This window comes from Thalassophryne amazonica, chromosome 7, assembly GCF_902500255.1.
Source record: "Thalassophryne amazonica chromosome 7, fThaAma1.1, whole genome shotgun sequence".
Classification (NCBI taxonomy): domain Eukaryota; kingdom Metazoa; phylum Chordata; class Actinopteri; order Batrachoidiformes; family Batrachoididae; genus Thalassophryne; species Thalassophryne amazonica.
Genome location: NC_047109.1, coordinates 15,019,863 through 15,039,268, shown reverse-complemented (window position 1 = coordinate 15,039,268; position 19,406 = coordinate 15,019,863). Strand labels below are relative to the sequence as shown.

At 40.7% G+C, this 19,406-nt stretch overlaps 1 protein-coding gene and 1 long non-coding RNA gene across 2 annotated transcripts; one reads left to right on the top strand and one right to left on the bottom strand.

Moving 5' to 3' along the window:
- Positions 1-2,980: 2,980 nt before the first annotated feature.
- On the top strand, positions 2,981-3,705 carry LOC117513657. The gene is made up of 2 exons (XR_004561665.1): positions 2,981-3,464; positions 3,499-3,705. It is a non-coding gene; the product is annotated as an uncharacterized LOC117513657 (long non-coding RNA).
- fam210ab (family with sequence similarity 210 member Ab) lies at positions 3,573-19,040 on the bottom strand. The gene is made up of 5 exons (XM_034173889.1): positions 18,896-19,040; positions 16,767-16,799; positions 12,893-13,369; positions 10,391-10,502; positions 3,573-3,959 (listed from the first exon to the last, which is right to left on the bottom strand). Exons 3-5 carry the CDS (start codon positions 13,303-13,305, stop codon positions 3,642-3,644), a joined length of 843 nt encoding a protein of 280 aa, XP_034029780.1. The 5' UTR covers positions 13,306-13,369; positions 16,767-16,799; positions 18,896-19,040; the 3' UTR covers positions 3,573-3,641.
- Between the last annotated feature and the right edge of the window lie 366 nt (positions 19,041-19,406).

Sequence of the window (19,406 nt, the reverse complement as noted above, 5' to 3'; positions counted from 1 at the left end):
ATCCAGGATGTCTCTGTACATTGCTGCATTCATCTTTCCCCACAATTCTGAAATTCTGACTAGTCTCCCAGTTCCTGCTGCTGAAAAACATCTCCACAGCATGTTGCTGCCAGCAGTATTTACTGAAAACTAAACAAAACAAAAAAACAAAAGTCTGAAGGACAGGTACTGCGAAGACCTGGCGTCTGTCCATATGTGTACAGCATGTACAGTTCTATTACTGCCACATTCTTGAGACACAGGCCTTGGCCAAGTTAAAAGATGGCTAACCCTGATTTATTTTAAGAGGTTTAAAAAGTCGTATTGTCATAATCTGACCCATTTTGTGCTTTGTGACACAGGTGACAGCCAGTTAGAGTAGAGCTGCACTGTGACGTCAGTTGCTGGTTTCTTCGTTTTGTGTTTATTTATATACAATCCCAATTCCAATGAAGCTGGGATGTAGTGTAAAATGTAAATAAAAACAGAATACAATGATTTGCAAATCCTTTTCAACCTATGTTCAATTGAATACACCACAAAGACTAGATATTTAATGTTCAAACTGATAAACTTTATTGATTTTGTGCAAATATTTGCTCATTTTGAAATGGATGCCTGCAACACGTTTCAAAAAAGCTGGAACAGTGGTATGTTTACCACTGTTACATCACCTTTCCTTCTAACAACACTCAATAAGCGGAACTGAGGATACTCATGATTGGGTATAAAAGGAGCATCCCCAAAAGGCTCAGCCGTTCACAAGCAAAGATGGGGTGAAGATCACCTCAACAGTTTAAGAACAATGTTTCTCAACATTCAATTGCAAGGAATTTAGGGATTCCATCATCTACAGTCCATAATATAATCAGAAGATTCAGAGAATCTGGAGAACTTTCCACATGTAACCGGCAAGGCCGAAAACATTGAATGCCTGTAGCATTTGATCCCTCAGGTGGCACTGCATTAAAAACTGACATCATTATGTAAAGGATCTCACTGCGTGGGCCCAGGAACACTTCAGAAAGCCATAGTCAGTTAACACAGCTCGTCACTACATCTACAAGTGCAAGTTAAATCTCTACCATGCAAAGTGAAAGCCATACATCAACAACATCCAGAAACGCTGCCACCTTCTCTGGGCCCGAGCTCATATGAAATGGAGACGCAAAGTGGAAAAGTGTGATGTGGTCTGATGAGTCCACATTTCAAATCGTTTTTGGAAATCATGGCCGTCATGTCTTCCGGACAAAAGAGGAAAAAGACCATCCAGATTGTTACCAGCGCAAAGTTCAAAAGCCAGCATCTGTGATGGTATGGGTGTGTGTTAGTACCCATATCATGGGCAACTTACACATCTGTGACAGCCCCATCAGTGCTGAAAGGTACATCCAAGTTTTGGAGCAACACATGCTGCCATCCAAGCAACGTCTTTTTCATTGCTCCCGGTGTGTAGTGAGCGCCTTGTATGGCAGCACCCTGACATCGGGTTGAATGTGAGGCATAATTGTAAAGCACTTTAAGCATCTAATTTCGATGGAAAAGTGCTATATAAATGCAGTCCATTTACCATTTTTCAGGGACATCCCTGCTTATTTCAGCAAGACAATGCCAAGCCACATTCTGCACCTGTTACAACAGTGTGGCTTCGTAGTAAAAGAGTGCGGGTACTAGACTGGCCTGCCTGCAGTCCAGACCTGTCACCCATTGAAAATGTGTGGCACATTATGAAGCGCAAAATACGACAACGGAGACCCCGGACTGTTAAACAATTGAAGTCGTACATCAAACAAGAATGGGAAAGAATTGCACCTACAAAGCTTCAACAATTAGTGTCCTCAGTTCCCAAACACTTGAGTGTTGTTAGAAGGTGATGTAACACAGTGGTAAACATACCACTGTCCCAAATTTTTTGAAACGTGTTGCAGACATCCATTTCAAAAAATAAAAAAAATAGTTTATCAGTTTGAACATTAAATATCTTGTCTTTGTGGTGTATTCAATTGAATATAGGTTGAAGAGGATTTGCAAATCGCATTGTTTTTATTTACATTTTGCACAACGTCCCAACTTCACTGGAATTGGGGTTGCACGTTTCTCATATATTATGTAAAAGCGAGTGAGAAGTAAGCACTTCTAAAACTGAAAACGCTGTTTTTGGAACCTATTAACACCTCAGAACTTATAAGACATTTTACGGAGGTTACCATGGTTCCTAGTTTTGCGACTTGCTAACAGCTTCATTTCTGGTTTATTATGTAAAAGCAAGTGAGAAATAAACACTTCTACAACTGAAAACGCTGTTCATGTAATCTGATTAACACCTCTGGTGTCATTTACAAGACATTTTGTGGACGTTAGCTTGCATGTTAACTTTCTCTTTGCCCTACTGAGGTTTCAAATCCCGCAAAATTTCGAAGAGGTCGCCGCGCTGTGACATGTCATTGAGAACTGCATTGAGACGCTGTGATCAGGCTGCACTTCAACCGCAGCACACGGACAACAGCATTAACATTGCAACATAAAACCCTTTGTAAATTATGCCTAAAACTCTCATGAATATATTAACTAGGATTTTAGACATTGTTTGTTTTATGTAAACGTAAGAAGCTCAGGCTGTTATTTTCAATGGGAATTGCTGTGAGCCACGATCGCTTCCTGTTCATGTTGTTCTGGGAGAAAGTGAAGTTTGCTTTTTAATGTGCTGCTTATTGTCCTTTACAGCATTTTTTGTCCAGAATATATATAGGCTATATAATGTCTGAAATTCGGTTTGCATTTATTAAATTCCACACAGGTTAAACGTAGCAGACATGGATTATTTGTAATATTTGTTTTAGTAAGTTTTCAGGGATTCATGCAGCAGTCTCTTATTAACGTGATCAAAAGCACAAAACAATTACATTTTGGTCGGATAATGTTCATTTACAATTGTCGTCATCTGGTTTCTCTATGTTGTTTAGACTGCAGTGACTCTCTGGCACGCAAGGGATTATGGGATATCTCAAATGGGTAAATGGAGTTAAATTTGTCTCAATACATGCAAATGCACAGAGGGTCATCTACAAATATTCCTTGATTTGCACGACATGAACAAATAATTTACACATAATTAACTAAACTGCAAATTACAAATAACACAATGCTCATAGAGCTGAGGGTATTTTAGCCTTGCGTTATATTTTTTGAGTAGTTTATGTTCAGTCATTATGACAGGTGGTAAACACACAAAGTGCATTAGACTCGTACAGTATAATTAGCTTGTTTTAGCTAACAGTTACATAAAAAATAAAATATCACTTTATGACATCATAAAGTGTATTAGCTTTCCCAAAGGCTTTGATGGACTTGTACACACAGCTAACTGTTAGATTCAAGTTTTATTCTCCTAACTGGGTTTAAAAAAAATAAATCACCTCCACAGTTCACAGAAAAAAAAAGCAAAGCATGGTGACAGGATGAACGAGGATACAGAGGAACGCGGTGTGTGTAAACCCAGTCTGACTGACGCGTAGGCAGGAATCTGCTTGTGGTTTGTGATTGTGGATTTGACATTGAATCAGACGGCGAGTGACACAGGAGATGACATTTCTGGACAGGACGTGCAATCACAGGTTCCCAAAATCCCAAACTGAAAATCTAAAACTGGATCAGACCAACACTCAGGAATCACTTTTCTTTCTGAAGAAGGCTTTGCCCTCAGAGACTCGGTCTTTGGTTTCCTGCAGTTTCTCAGACAGTTTGTCTTTTGTCTCTTCCATCTTCTCAGAGATGCGTTCTTTGGTTTCCTCCATTTTCTCAGACAATCTCTCCTTTGTCGTCTCCATTTTTTCTGTAAGTTTTTCTTTTGTCTCCTCCATCTTGTCCTGGATGTACTCCGTTACCGGCGGCGGCGTTGATAAGTAACCACGTTTGCGGAGGTACTGAACAGACAGTGAGGTGCCACCCAGAGTCACCGTATACCGAGCTGGCGTTGCAATCTGGGGGGGACAAAAAACACTTTGGATCTGGAGAGCTGTCAATCACAGGTACAAACCAAAACATTAATCCAGAGTTCCCACAAAACAACACAAACAAAACCATTTCTAATCTGCTTTTCAAACTTTACAGTTACGTCCTAAACTCTGATTAAATCTCTTCTATTGCCAAGCACTGCTTTCACTCAGTCTTTGCTCCGCCCACTGATAATGAAGCCAGGAAGCAGCGTGGCGTGTGTGCCACCTACAGGCATCATATGCATTTCCTCTCATACCTTTTAAAAAAACTCCACCAGGGGGCAGATTAGAGCTGAATTATTTGATCCGAATCATTTCTGGCTGACAGAAATGATCTCTTATCTCAGTGTAGCTCTGCTGATGTTTCCTGCACAATATGAAAACTTGATTTTTTTTTTTTTTAAATAAATCCACTTTTCTAGAAGAGGCTGTGTCTCAGTTCCAGGCTGCATCCTTTGAAGGCTGCCTCCTTCAAATGCTGTGTTCGCCGGCTGTGCAAGGCTAGTGGTGCAACTAAGCCGTCTCATTTTGGAGGCTCAATGGAACTGCAGAGCTGATGAATGCAGCCTTCTTTCCCCCAAAACAAAAATACAACAGGTGTATTCTTTGCATCACAAACAAAAGGACAAGTTGTAAATGACATGACTGAAAGTAAATGACATGACTGAAAAATCATCTGAGGGTTAGGACAGTCTCATTTCAGAAAGGCTGGTTCGGCTTCCACGGTCTTAAAAGTAGGGTTTGAACCTGAATTTCTTCCCAACTGGTTTGTTCCGAACAAAAACAGTCAGATTCAATATTACAGCCTGAAGAGAACACATTCGTGTTTTGGAACAACATCTGGGAAATACTTTAATCCCTTAATGTGGAAATTACTTAAGAAACACTGTTTTTAAGAGGTCCCTCAGAGTTTGTCTGCTCCAGGTATTTCACAGCCTGAACCAGAGAACTCCAGCACTTTGTCCTGTCAACAAGAAAAATAAGTCATTTTAAAAGTTGAAATATATTCCTTTCAGCATTCAGCCATCTGATGTATCTTTCAGCTTGTGATGAATATAAATTCCATTCGATCCACAAAGACAAAAAACAAACAAACAAAAAACAGCATAATGATGACCTTAGTAAATGCAAGTGCTTTTAAAGAAGCCCGTCGATGTTTGTCTGCTCCGGGTGCCATTCTCAGTAGGAAACGGCAGCGCTTTGTCCCACCAATGCGGAAGTGAATAATAATAATCATAATGATTCTTCTTCTTTGTTTATTGGCAGTTTGTATTATTGCCTCCAACTGCTTGGTTGTGGAGCATTAATGGAGCCTGACGTCTTCACCGGGTCACTGTAAATGGAAATCTTCTCAAGAATTAAAAAAAATAAATGGTATTAACTGGTTACCATCATTTTAAATAAACGTTCTTTCCGGAACATAAAAAAATAAATATGTTTCTGGTTTCGTTTTCGTTCCTAGCAAAATATCAAAAGTTTCTGGTTTTCATTTTGTCCCACAAACCGACTCAAAGCCTTGCTTGGAAGGCCAGACCTTCACAGAACCTTTGAAAGATGCAGCCCCTAAAATGAGACACAGGGTATCTTCTGTGTTGTACTCCCTCAGTTCTTTCCCCTTGTGGCTGACACAGGCATTATATTAACACATTCAATGTAGAGGTGTTAACCCCCAAAACAGAAATCAGCTGTAGATCATGAATTATTCGCAAACTGTTAATTGCAAAACATGAATGCTGAAAAAATATCTCCCAAAATGTGAACGCGGGTCTCGCAAAATGTGAATATCATTATTAATAAACATTTTTTTCACTTTAAGTAGTTTATGGATCAATTATTGCAGGAAATCTTGATAGCAAACCCGATCACTGCAAAAAAAAAAAAAAAAAAAAAAAAAAAGGTTTATTTTTGGTGAGGTGGGGAGATGATCCGCGAGCAGCTGTCACTTCTGTTGTCAAGTGCCCGGCCCTGCTGGGTGTGTCCCGCTCCAGGGACAGTGTGATCAGGTGAGGAGATTGACTGGGACGGTCCATCTGTCAAACTCACAGAGGACAGAAACCTCCCCCTCCGGTAAACAGCTCAATTATCTTAAGAGAAACGTTGTAGAAAAAAAAAAGGTAGACAACGAGCTATAACCTTATTTTTATCCATATAAACCATCCTTTGAGCTGGAAAAATAACAATCTGAACGAGCAGGCGGCGGAGAAACGGAAGCTTAGGAACCGTCTACAAAGAACAAAAACAAGACACCAGAAAAATATTCAATAAATTCAGGTGTAGTGTCACCAAATTCACTGAACGCATCAGTGGTTTCCTGCTGCTCCTGTGTGTAATAAATACATACATATATATATATACACACACACACACACAGTAGTGTTCAGAATAATAGTAGTGCTATGTGACTAAAAAGATTAATCCAGGTTTTGAGTATATTTCTTATTGTTACATGGGAAACAAGGTACCAGTAGATTCTCACAAATCCAACAAGACCAAGCATTCATGATATGCACACTCTTAAGGCTATGAAATTGGGCTATTAGTAAAAAAAAAAAAAAAAAAAAACTAGAAAAGGGGGTGTTCACAATAATAGTAGTGTGGCATTCAGTCAGTGAGTTTGTCAATTTTGTGGAACAAACAGGTGTGAATCAGGTGTCCCCTATTTAAGGATGAAGCCAGCACCTGTTGAACATGCTTTTCTCTTTGAAAGCCTGAGGAAAACGGGACGTTCAAGAAATTCTTCAGAAGAACAGTGTAGTTTGATTAAAAAGTTGATTGGAGAGGGGAAAACTTATATGCAGGCGCAAAAAATTATAGGCTGTTCATCTACAATGATCTCCAATACTTTAAAATGGACAAAAAAAAAAAAAAAGACACGTGGAAGAAAATGGAAAACCACCATCAAAATGGATAGAAGAATAACCAGAATGGCAAAGGCTCACCCATTGATCAGCTCCAGGATGATCAAAGACAGTCTGGAGTTACCTGTAAGTGCTGTGACAGAAGACGCCTGCGTGAAGCTAATTTACACTCAACAAAAATATAAACGCAACACTTTTGGTTTTGCTCCCATTTTGTATGAGATGAACTCAAAGATCTAAAACCTTTTCCACATACACAGTATCACCATTTCCCTCAAATATTGTTCACAAACCAGTCTAAAGCTGAGATAATCCATCCCACCTCACAGATGTGCCATATCAAGATGCTGATTAGACACCATGATTAGTGCACAGGTGTGCCTTAGACTGTCCACAATAAAAGGCCACTCTGAAAGGTGCAGTTTTGTTTTATTGGGGGGGGGGGATACCAGTCAGTATCTGGTGTGATCACCATTTGCCTCATGCAGTGCAACACATCTCCTTCGCATAGAGTTGATCAGGTTGTCAATTGTGGAATGTTGGTCCACTCTTCAATGGCTGTGCGAAGTTGCTGGATATTGGCAGGAATTGGTACACTCTGTCGTATACGCCGGTCCAGAGCATCCCAAACATGCTCAATGGGTGAGTATGCCGGCCATGCAAGAACTGGGACATTTTCAGCTTCCAAGAATTGTGTATAGATCCTTGCAACATGGGGCCGTGCATTATCCTGCTGCAACATGAGGTGATGTTCTTGGATGTATGGCACAACAATGGGCCTCAGGATCTCGTCACGGTATCTCTGTGCATTCAAAATGCCATCAATAAAATGCACCTGTGTTCTTCGTCCATAACAGACGCCTCATAAAACCGCTCACCCACACGACGCCACACACGCTGTCTGCCATCTGCCCTTAACAGTGTGAACCAGGATTCATCCGTGAAGAGAACACCTCTCCAACGTGCCAAACGCCAGCGAATGTGAGCATTTGCCCACTCAAGTCGGTTACGACGACGAACTGGAGTCAGGTCGAGACCCCGATGAGGACGACGAGCATGCAGATGAGCTTCCCTGAGACGGTTTCTGACAGTTTGTGCATAAATTCTTTGGTTATGCAAACCGATTGTTTCAGCAGCTGTCCGAGTGGCTGGTCTCAGACGATCTTGGAGGTGAACATGCTGGATGTGGAGGTCCTGGGCTGGTGTGGTTACACGTGGTCTGCGGTTGTGAGGCTGGATGGATGTACTGCCAAATTCTCTGAAACGCCTTTGGAGACGGCTTATGGTAGAGAAATGAACATTCAATACACGAGCAACAGCTCTGGCTGACATTCCTGCTGTCAGCATGCCAATTGCACGCTCCCTCAAATCTTGTGACATCTGTGGCATTGTGCTGTGTGATAAAACTGCACCTTTCAGAGTGGCCTTTTATTGTGGGCAGTCTAAGGCACACCTGTGCACTAATCATGGTGTCTAATCAGCATCTTGATATGGCACACCTGTGAGGTGGGATGGATTATCTCAGCAAAAGAGAAGTGCTCACTATCACAGATTTAGACTGGTTTGTGAACAATATATATATATACGAGGGCTGTCAATAAAGTAACGGTCCTTTTTATTTTTTTCAAAAACTATATGGATTTCATTCATATGTTTTTACGTCAGACATGCTTGAACCCTCGTGCGCATGCGTGAGTTTTTCCACGCCTGTCGGTGACGTCATTCGCCTGTGAGCACTCCTTGTGGGAGGAGTCGTCCAGCCCCTCGTCGGAATTCGTTTGTCTGAGAAGTTGCTGAGAGACTGGCGCGTTGTTTGATCAAAATTTTTTCTAAACCTGTGAGACACATCGAAGTGGACACGGTTCGAAAAATTAAGCTGGTTTTCAGTGGAAAATTTTAACAGCTGATGAGAGATTTTGAGGTGATTCTGTCGCTTTAAGGACTTCCCATGGTGCGAGACGTCGCGCTGCGCTCTCAGGCAGCGTCATCAGCCTGTTCAAGCTGAAAACCTCCACATTTCAGGCTCTATTGATCCAGGACGTCGTGAGAGAACAGAGAAGTTTCAGAAGAAGTCGGTTTCAGCATTTTATCCGGATATTCCACTGTTAAAGGAGATTTTTTTAATGAAAGACGTGCGGACGGATCCGCGCGTCGGGACGCAGCCGACGCGGTACGGCGGCACAGGAAAAACACCTCCGTGTTGATAACCATTTGTAAAATCCAGGCGGCTTTTGATGGCTTTCAGTGGAGTGAGTATATGAGAAATTGTTTAACAGGCAGGACATGTTCCAACTTGTCCTTAAGGCTTCCAACAGAGGTGTTTTTCCTGTGGCGGAGCGTCGCGGCGGCTGCGTCCCGTCGCGCGGACCCGTCCGCACGTCTTTCATTAAAAAAAATCTCCTTTAACAGTGGAATATCCGGATAAAATGCTGAAACCGACTTCTTCTGAAACTTCTCTGTTCTCTCACGACGTCCTGGATCAATAGAGCCTGAAATGTGGAGGTTTTCAGCTTGAACAGGCTGATGACGCTGCCTGAGAGCGCTGAGCGACGTCTCGCACTGTGAAAAGTCCTTAAAGCGACAGAATCACCTCAAAATCTATCATCAGCCGTTAAAATTTTCACTGAAAACCAGCTTAATTTTTCGAACCGTGTCCACTTCGATGTGTCTCACAGGTTTAGAAAAAATTTTGATCAAACAACGCGCCAGTCTCTCAGCAACTTCTCAGACAAACGAATTCCGACGAGGGGCTGGACGACTCCTCCCACAAGGAGTGCTCACAGGCGAATGACGTCACCGACAGGCGTGGAAAAACTCACGCATGCGCACGAGGGTTCAAGCATGTCTGACGTAAAAACATATGAATGAAATCCATATAGTTTTTGAAAAAATAAAAAGGACCGTAACTTTATTGACAGCCCTCGTATATATATCATGAATGATATTCACGTTTTGAGACCCGCGTTCACATTTTGTGAGATTTTTTTCAGTATTCATGTTTTACAATTAATGGTTTGCAGATAATTCACGATTTGCAGCTGATTCCCTTTTTGGAGGTTAATAGAGGTGTCCACAATGAAAGTGAAACAAGAAGATTATGAGACAAGTTTTTTTTTAACCCTCAGTTCCTGAATCAAATACTGTGAAAATATTAACACGAATTAACATTAAACTTGTTCTTTTAATTGTTTTTATGTTACTATTGTGAATTATAAAGCTTTTTCTTTCTTTTAACAAAGGACATTAATACAGTCTTCAATATTTATGTCAGTGTTTTATTCATGTGTTAAATATACACCCCTACTATTTGCACAACAAATTGTCCCACTTGGAACAAATACAGGATTGATTGATTTATTGATTGATTGACTCAGTGTTTGCAGTTGAAAACAAATGTTCTCACTTTGAGGTGGAATGAAAACTCCTTGAAATGAAAGCAGTCATTCAAATTGCAGTATTGTGGGGAGTTTTTAGGGTAAACTACAAATTAATGTAACTGGTTAAAAATTAAATCATGCTGACTTCAGTAAAATCCAGTTGGTCTTGGACTAAATTGACCTTGTACATAGCGTAGGCAGTCAGAGCGTAGCCACTGGAAGAGTCTCTCAGAAGGTCAACGAGCGACTGTGGAAAACCGATCATCTCCAGGAACGGCACAACATTCACGCCCCTGACGACAAACAAAATACAAGGAAGAGCAAGACTTTAAAAACCTGAAAAAACATTGCGTTGGAATTATGTATCTCTAGTATAATAATGTTAAATATACTTGAAAATATTCAGAAAAAATAGTTTTTCTCTGCTGAGAATATTACATTTGTCAGCAGTCAAGACATTTAAAAACAAATGTTAAACTTATGGCTTTTCTTGCAGATTTATGATTTGTTGAGATGACTTATTCTCAAAGAATAACTGATTGTTTTCTTATAAATTTCTGACTTACTGGCCTAATATTCCACCGTAGGTTTGCGATCAAGTTCATAAAATGATCCTCCCGCTCTACCGTACTAGTTGTTTGCATGGATTATTAACGGTGGTCATAAATATTTTGTCTTTAGACACTTGAATAAACAAACTGGTCCACCTTTTTACAAGTTACTGACATATGAAATACAAAAAAAAAAAAAAAAAAAAAGCAAAAAAAAAAACCCATCAACGACAAAAATCCAATTATCGCTCCTTGACAACATTAGACGAAAATGATGTGACACATAGCATGAAGGTTCACTGAAATCAGGCGAACGGGTTAAATGTTGCACTTCTAAAATGACTACAACACACCCCACCAAAGTTTTTGCTTGCAAAATTTGAAATTGACCCCAAAGTCAGCGTGATCGACTGGTGTCAGGGGATCACCCAAGTACACCCATATGTTAAATACGAATGAAATTTGTCAACTGGTACTTGAGATATTGTGCTAACAAGCGAAAACAAACAGATGGATGGACAGACAAATGGACATGCTAATCGGTGTGGAGTTTGGGACGCCCTGCCCACTGCTTTACTTTAACAGTAAAAGATCAGGACGCTATATCTGCAGACAGTTAGTGTAATTCTGAAGATTCAAAACTGAAACTGGGAAGGTTCACTGTTGCTGGAATGTCTGAGTTTTGGACCATCGCTACTCCCTGAGCTGTATGGACCGACTCAGGAATCAAAATGCTGTTTTACAGTGTGAAACGTTTCAGTAAGTTTAGCCTCAAGTGCAAATCAACTGGGAAAAAAAAGATTTTATCATTTCTGAAGTGACAAGAGAAATTTCCATGTATAACTATGGAAAAGTTCACGCCACAGTGCAGTTAGACAAGATAAGAGCATTGCAAAGCGTGGTGTATGCCCTTGTGGTTTTATAGTAGAGATGATAATGAAGTCCGGAAATTATTTCTGTAGCAAAATACCGGTGCCTTAAAGATGGTAGACAACAAAACAATGTCACTTTACAATTCGTATGTGGTGTATTTTCCCTCATTTTTGAAATGAACCTTCCTCTAGCCTCTCCCAATGCACCACCAAGAAACAGTTCCAATCAGGTGAGGTGCTTTGTAGTTATTGTTGTGTAAATGAAGATAGTGGCTAGGAGTGTCGGAAAAAAATCGATTCACGTCCGAATCGCGATTCTTATTTATTACGATTCTGAATCGATCCGAAATGTCCAAGAATCAATTTTTTAAAAGCATTTTTTAAACATAATCTTGCTTACTCGCTGCGTGTACTGTTTGTCAGGCAACGGCTTCCGTACTACAGCGGGGTCCGGCGTGCTTTAAACACTCGTGCGCTGTAGAGTTCAGTGGCTGTAGCTTAGCATGGCGGACGAAGAGCTAATTCAATAATGCATTTTGGATTTTATTATTTGCTGCGTAAGAAGGAGCTTGACATGACTTATGCAGTGTGCAAAATCTGCAAAATGAAAGTCAAGTACTTCGGAAACATTTCAAATCCGCAAGCCCACACACTACGCTATCACCTGGAGCTAAAAGAGGTGAGCAGCGGTATCTGCCGACTACTGACCAGTGCTTCGCTAAACTGCCAGCCAACTCCGAATGAGCAAAGCAGATAAGTAAATTTACATCTAGAATCACTTGATTAACCTTGTAAAGCTGCATTTTCATAAACATTTTTTTAAGTAATATAACTATTTCTCAGAGCTCTTTGAATCGAAAATCGATTCTGAATCGAATCGTCACCCCAAGAATCGGAATCGAATTGAATCATGAGTTGTTGTACGATTCACATCCCTAATAGTGGCTATACTGAACGGATGACCGCCATTTTCAAGAGTAACCCTCCTCTAATCTCCACAAAATACACCACCATTAAATGGTCATCATCAGACAAGGTGTTCTTTAGTTACTGTACAGAAACTAAAACTTTACAGACTGACGGTCAGACGATAATGTCCCCAACATCGATGAGCTGGGAGATAAAACCCTCAACCATCTTATCAAAGTGGAATTAATGAAACACACAACAAGGAGTTTAGTTCAATCAGGAAGTTCACAAGAAGAGTTTTTGACCAAGAGCTCTTACGGTCGTAACTGGAGCTCCAATTTTGACACTCACTTCATGGCAGCATAGTAGAAGCCTCCAAACCAGACTGTGGATGTCACCAGATGAACGGGGATCAACACCTTCCCATACTGTTTGAAAGTCTTTTTAAACCTTTGGAACAGGCCAATGGACTTGTCCTGCAGGGGATCCACATCTGCAGGCTCAGTCCCAGCTTTGTCTTTCTCAAACGCGCGGTTGGTCGGAGCAGCGCTGCTCTGTGGCTCATCCTCTGGCAGTTGGTGTTTTGGCTGATGTGCCACCTCTTTATAAGAGGTGGTGGAGAACCAGCATTGGCCTGCAGGTGGTGACAGGTGGACGGTATAACGAGAAAACGCTACTGGTGGTTCAGGGACAGTCGCGCCCAACAGAAAGGAGCGCACCGGCACCACTTGGTGCAATGTCCTTGTTGACAGAATGCGCAACATTATACTCTTCCTAAGCTCTGCCCTCCTTTAGCCTGCTGTGATGCTGAACCACAGACTCCACCTTCTGAAAAAGAAAAAGTACAATGTTTAAGTTCCAGATGTCAACACAGGCGTTTTATTTAACAGGCATGAAAATCCTCAAAAAGTCAGCGATGAATAAGAACATCTTCATCTCCATTATTAACACGCTGAAGTCACATGACCACTGACTGCCGTCTTATTGGACTTCAAGAAAATCTACTCTCACTCACTCACTTTTAACCGCCATGGCTGCAAGCAACTGAAAATTTTTTGACTGAACATTTTCTGTGAGTGGACGGATTGTGCGGTGAAGCCGCAAAGTCATCTAGGGGGGTCTGGGGGCATGCCCCCCTGGAAATTTTGAAAAAAAAAAAATGGTGCAATTTGGTGTATTCTGAGTGCAATTTGGACAGTTTTCCTTTGCCTAAAACAGTGCTTTTTGACTCTTATCATACTGCAAAAAATGACTAAAGTGTATTAATTTCATCACAATTTATGTACTATTTTGTAATAAGTTACCATCCACAAATGGAATGACTGTCTGCAATAATTTAACTGACTATAATTTCTGCTTTCATTCTACACAATTAATCAAATCCTAAGTGTGTCTTACAAAATAAATAAATTATTCGAACCTTTACGCTATTACCTGGTAAAATAAATAATACACTTAAAGACACTAAAAGACATGATAAATATTGCCAATGAAAAGTCTTTTTCCCCATTGTTGAAGCTTATCTCTTCTGCCAAGTAGGGCAAATGAAGTTCCTTCAAGTGGCATCCCACTTCCTTGGTCATAAACTCCCACACTTCTGGCAAGTACTGGTCATCAACCCTGTACATCTTCACCTCTCTCCAAAGACTTGGTGTGCGGATGGATGGCATGTGGCCGTAGGCCTTCTCCACATTGAGTAGGTCCACGATACCTACATAAGCGGTTACCGCTTACTCCAATTAAGGGCCATGGGGGCTGGAGCCTATCCCAGCAGTCATAGGCACGTCCAGGGTGTGAGGCAGGTCACAACCTGGACGGGACGCCAGTCTGTCGCAGGGCCACATATAAACAAATACATTCACATCCACACACACACACCTACAGACAAGTTTAACTTTCCAGTCCACATAACCTGCATGTCTTTGTATGTGGGAGGAAGCCGGAGCACCAAGAGAGAACCTACGCAAACTCCACACAGAAAGGCCACAGGTGGGAATCGATCCCATGACCTTCTTGCTGTGAGGTAACAGTGCTAACCACTAAACCACCATGCTGCCCGAATACCTACTCTTCTTGTCTCAAATACTGACAGTATGAATGAGAACACATGGCGATAATAGTTTATTTGTTAATTAATTAAGACTCTAGAACTTACTCATACTCCAAATACTCTTGATTACAGAAGCGTCTGAAAAAGGGGGTGTGGAACCTGGGTGTGGGCCACAGATAAATGATGTACAGATCTAATAAAATCCAAATTTTCATCCAAATACTTTATTGAGATATGGCCTTTCAAAACTGACAAGAAAATAGCATCTGTGCCAAAACAAGTACCACGTCCCCTTTTTGGGGACCTTTCTGGATGGACAGATATTTGAAGCATGAACCTAATATTTAGGATTTTTCACATTAGGCCTACAAAATGGGAAAATAACACAAATCCGAGACCACGAACTGGGACTTACACACTATATATATATATATATATATATATATATATATATATATATATATATATATATATATATATATAGATATATAGAGAGAGAGAGAGAGAGAGAGAGAGAGAGAGAGAGAGATCAATTTCATGTGGAATGACCCATGACTGATACTTGTTGCACCTGTCTACAGTTTGCCATTGTGTCATCATGTATGAGGGCTGTCAATAAAGTAACGGTCCTTTTTATTTTTTTCAAAAACTATATGGATTTCATTCATGTTTTTACATCAGACATGCTTGAACCCTCGTGTGCATGCGTGAGTTTTTCCACGCCTGTCGGTGACGTCATCCGCCTGTGAGCACTCCTTGTGGGAGGAGTCGTCCAGCCCCTCGTCGGAATTCCTTTGTCTGAGAAGTTGCTGAGAGACTGGCGCTTTGTTTGATCAAAATTTTTTCTAAACCTGTGAGACACATCGAAGTGGACACGGTTCGAAAAATTAAGCTGGTTTTCAGTGAAAATTTTAACGGCTGATGAGAGATTTTGAGGTGATACTGTCGCTTTAAGGACTTCCCATGGTGCGAGACGTTGCGCAGCGCTCTCAGGCGCCGTCGTCAGCCTGTTTCAAGCTGAAAACCTCCACATTTCAGGCTCCGTTGATCCAGGACGACGTGAGAGAACAGAGAAGTTTCAGAAGAAGTCGGTTTCAGCATTTTATCCGGATATTCCACTGTTAAAGGAGATTTTTTTAATGAAAGACGTGCGGACAGGTCCGCGCGTTGGGACGCAGCAGGCGCGGTGCGGCGGCACACGAAAAACACCTCTGTGTTGATAACCATTTGTAAAATCCAGGCAGCTTTTGATGGCTTTCAGTGGAGTGAGTATATGAGAAATTGTTTAACAGCTGGACATGTTCCAACTTGTCCTTAAGGCTTCCAACAGAGGTGTTTTTCCTGTGGCGGAGCGTCGCGGCGGCTGCGAGCCGAAGCTGCAATCCGTCCGCACGTCTTTCATTAAAAAAAATCTCCTTTAACAGTGGAATATCCGGATAAAATGCTGAAACTGACTTCTTCTGAAACTTCTGTTCTCTCACGACGTCCTGGATCAACAGAGCCTGAAATGTGGAGGTTTTCAGCTTGAAACAGGCTGATGACGGCGCCTGAGAGCGCTGCGCGACGTCTCTCACCGTGGGAAGTCCTTAAAGCGACAGTATCACCTCGAAATCTCTCATCAGCCGTTAAAATTTTCACTGAAAACCAGCTTAATTTTTCGAACCGTGTCCACTTCGATGTCTCACAGGTTTAGAAAAAATTTTGATCAAACAAGGCGCCAGTCTCTCAGCAACGTCTCAGACAAAGGAATTCCGACGAGGGGCTGGACGACCACTCCCACAAGGAGTGCTCACAGGCGAATGACGTCACCGACAGGCGTGGAAAAACTCACGCATGCGCACGAGGGTTCAAGCATGTCTGACGTAAAAACATATGAATGAAATCCATATAGTTTTTGAAAAAAATAAAAAGGACCTATACTTTGACAGACCTCGTATGTTGTAATTCAACAGTTTCATGGAATTTAGAAGGCTGAGTGGGCATCACGGTACATTTACTGGTTACCATAATTTCTGTATATCAGTTTTGAATCTCTGACATGCTACTGGAAATTTGCCAGTTTTGCACTGGTGACACCTGAGATTAATATCAGTGTTACTAAAGTATAGTTACAAATTTGAAAATGCAACATCAACCCTAAACTCAAAAGATAGCAGACTAAAGGTCATGACATACCTGATGTTACACCTGCAGAGCCATAAACACCACCTGAAACAAACAAACAACTTTGATGCAAACAACAAAAAACATACTTAACTTCAAACATTGTGAGATAAAGAGAGATATCGTGTCGCAACTCTACAGGAGACAACTGACGAATTTCAAGCTCAGAATTAAGTTTGTGGATGAACCCCAACATTGGGTACTTTAAATAACAACGGATGTCGTACTGACAGAAGTTCATTGTTTGCATATGGCACCGTATAAACATCAACTGCCATTATTTTATTGAATTCCACCTTCAAACTTCCTTCTTTTTTCTTCTCAGTTGCACTTCACATTACTTTTAAGATGTGCCCAAGATTATGGCTAATTCAAAGACACAAAATATTAAAAGCAACTCCTCAGTGTACAACCCCTGAAATCAACTGGAAGTTAAGTCTGAACAAGAAGAAGAGGTTTGAATGTGACTGTCTGCTGTGTCTATTTTTCTGGCCACTGAGGTCCAGAGGTGTTAACTAACGAAGTACAAATACTTCGTTACTGTACTTAAGTACACTTTTTAGGTATCTATACTTTACTCCTTTACTTATTTTTCTGCCTACTTCTGACTTCTACTCATTACATTTTCACACAAGTATCTGTACTTTCTATTCCTTACATTTTTAAAACAAACAGCCTCGTTACTCTTGGCTTCAGTTTAATGTTTATATATATATTTCACTTCATGTGCGCCTGTAAACAACTTTTCTGCAGCACGGCTTTGCTTTGAACCGTGAACCAATCGAAGCAGTGGTTCGCAGATTGAAGCAATGCTTCGACCTATTGCTTCGTTTATTCTTTCTTTCTTTCGCTTAATTTTCCCCCGCTAAAACCCTAAAGAGCATACTTCTGTGAGTATTATTTACCTTTTCTATGTTAAACCGACCTGTTATGGTCTTCTGAAACAGTTGATAGATGTATTCTATAACTTAAAAACGGGAGCGACGCTAACGCGTTAGCATGTCTATGGCATTTTCAATGTTAAAAGTTAGCATTACGTCTTCACGTTCGGGTGCATTTGTTTTCAAATTGTAATATTTCTTAAATTTATTTTTGTTTATATATCAATAATGTAATGATTATTATATACAATTTTAGAGAAAGAGGCTGAATAGAAACACAACAGAAAATATAAAAGCAACTAACAATGAACATAAATAAATACATACATACATAAATAAGTGTTTCCTGTGAACACCGAGTGACTCTTACACCTCCACTTCACCCCTGTCTTATTTAATGACAGTTTGTTTCGGTCAGACCATATTTTCAATGTGTTAATTTCTTCAGTGATTTCCTCCAGAACTATCTGCCAAACTAGAAAACTGCTACATCCTAGTAAGAGCAGAATACTACTGGAATGAATTTGATTAAGGAAAGTTGTGTTTTTTTTGTTGTTGTTTTCCTTCACTAAATGGATGCTGAACTCACTGCAGTTTATTGTCTGGAATAGTCCCAGATTGCATTTCAGAGCTTCTAGAATTGAAACATTTTCGTGCAGGTGGTGTTGGGGGGTAATTTTGGGTTTTGGGTCTTGGGCCACATGTACAACGAATCAGTTTTTAAATTAAGCTTTCAATTCATATAGTGGCATCTACCTTTTTTTTTTTTTAAAGGTTACTTTATACTTTTATACTTTAAGTAGGTTTTGGAGCACATACTTTTTCACTTTTACTTGAGTAAAGAAGTCAAGTTGATACATCAACTTTTACCAGAGCGTTTTTAAACTGCAGTATCTATACTTCTACTTAAGTAACAAATGTGTGTACTTTTGACACCACTGCTGAGGTATGATAGTAGAAGTCATGCTATCTTCACATTAGCGGCTGTTTTGACTCGAAAACGTGGAGGAGGCCGTTTTTAGTGTCCAGGCCGGTAGAACACTTCCCAATCGATTAAATAATTCAATAAATCACACCGTATTGCTAAGGCCTAACTTTGACCTGTTAACTTTGGTTTCTGACATCTGACGTTAGGTCAATTAGCCATTAGCGGGCGAGCAGGGCTAACTCTTCTGATGAGGAAAACCAAGTTAATTGCAGCGATTTAAAATCGATCTCAATCAGAAACACACAGAAGATTACAGTTGTGTTACAGACTACCTGACAAGGCTCAGAAAAAAACCGATGTTTCGAATCCTAACTGCCACAAAAAAACATGTCCAGGACCAGAGACGCTCATTGACCACATTTATTGCAGCAGCGCCAGATGGCCCCGCAATGCCTCATGGGAAATGTAGTTTGCACAGGTCCGGCCGCCAATGATGATGATTCTTCTTCTTCCTTGGATTTTATTGACGGTTTGCAAACCAACAGGGTGCATTACCGCCACCAACTGGTTAGGAGTGGAGCAATACTGGATTCTGATGTACGTTATAGTAATGACGAATTGTGGAGATGAGGGAGGGTAGGAAAAGAAAAACAAAAGGTACTAAATTCTCTTGAATAACCCTGTTTCCTTTAGATATGTCAGTACATGTCACACTGTGCTTGTGGGAAGGCTGCTGGACTACTTTCCAGGTTCCATGGATGTAAACAAGAAGACATCCAACATGGCGGGAAGCCACACACATGCATCAGTGAGGGGGTAAGTGATCATGATTTAGTTGAATTT

What these genes read in the sequence shown, in the direction of transcription:
- fam210ab (XM_034173889.1), bottom strand. Translation starts at nt 13,305, where the DNA reads ATGTTGCGCATTCTGTCAACAAGGACATTGCACCAAGTGGTGCCGGTG. An exon ending in TTCTACTATGCTGCCATGAA is followed by an intron (nt 10,503 to 12,892) that starts GTGAGTGTCAAA and finishes GTTTGTCGTCAG; the next exon opens with GGGCGTGAATGTTGTGCCGT. An exon ending in CTGCCTACGCTATGTACAAG is followed by an intron (nt 3,960 to 10,390) that starts GTCAATTTAGTC and finishes TGTCCCCCCCAG; the next exon opens with ATTGCAACGCCAGCTCGGTA.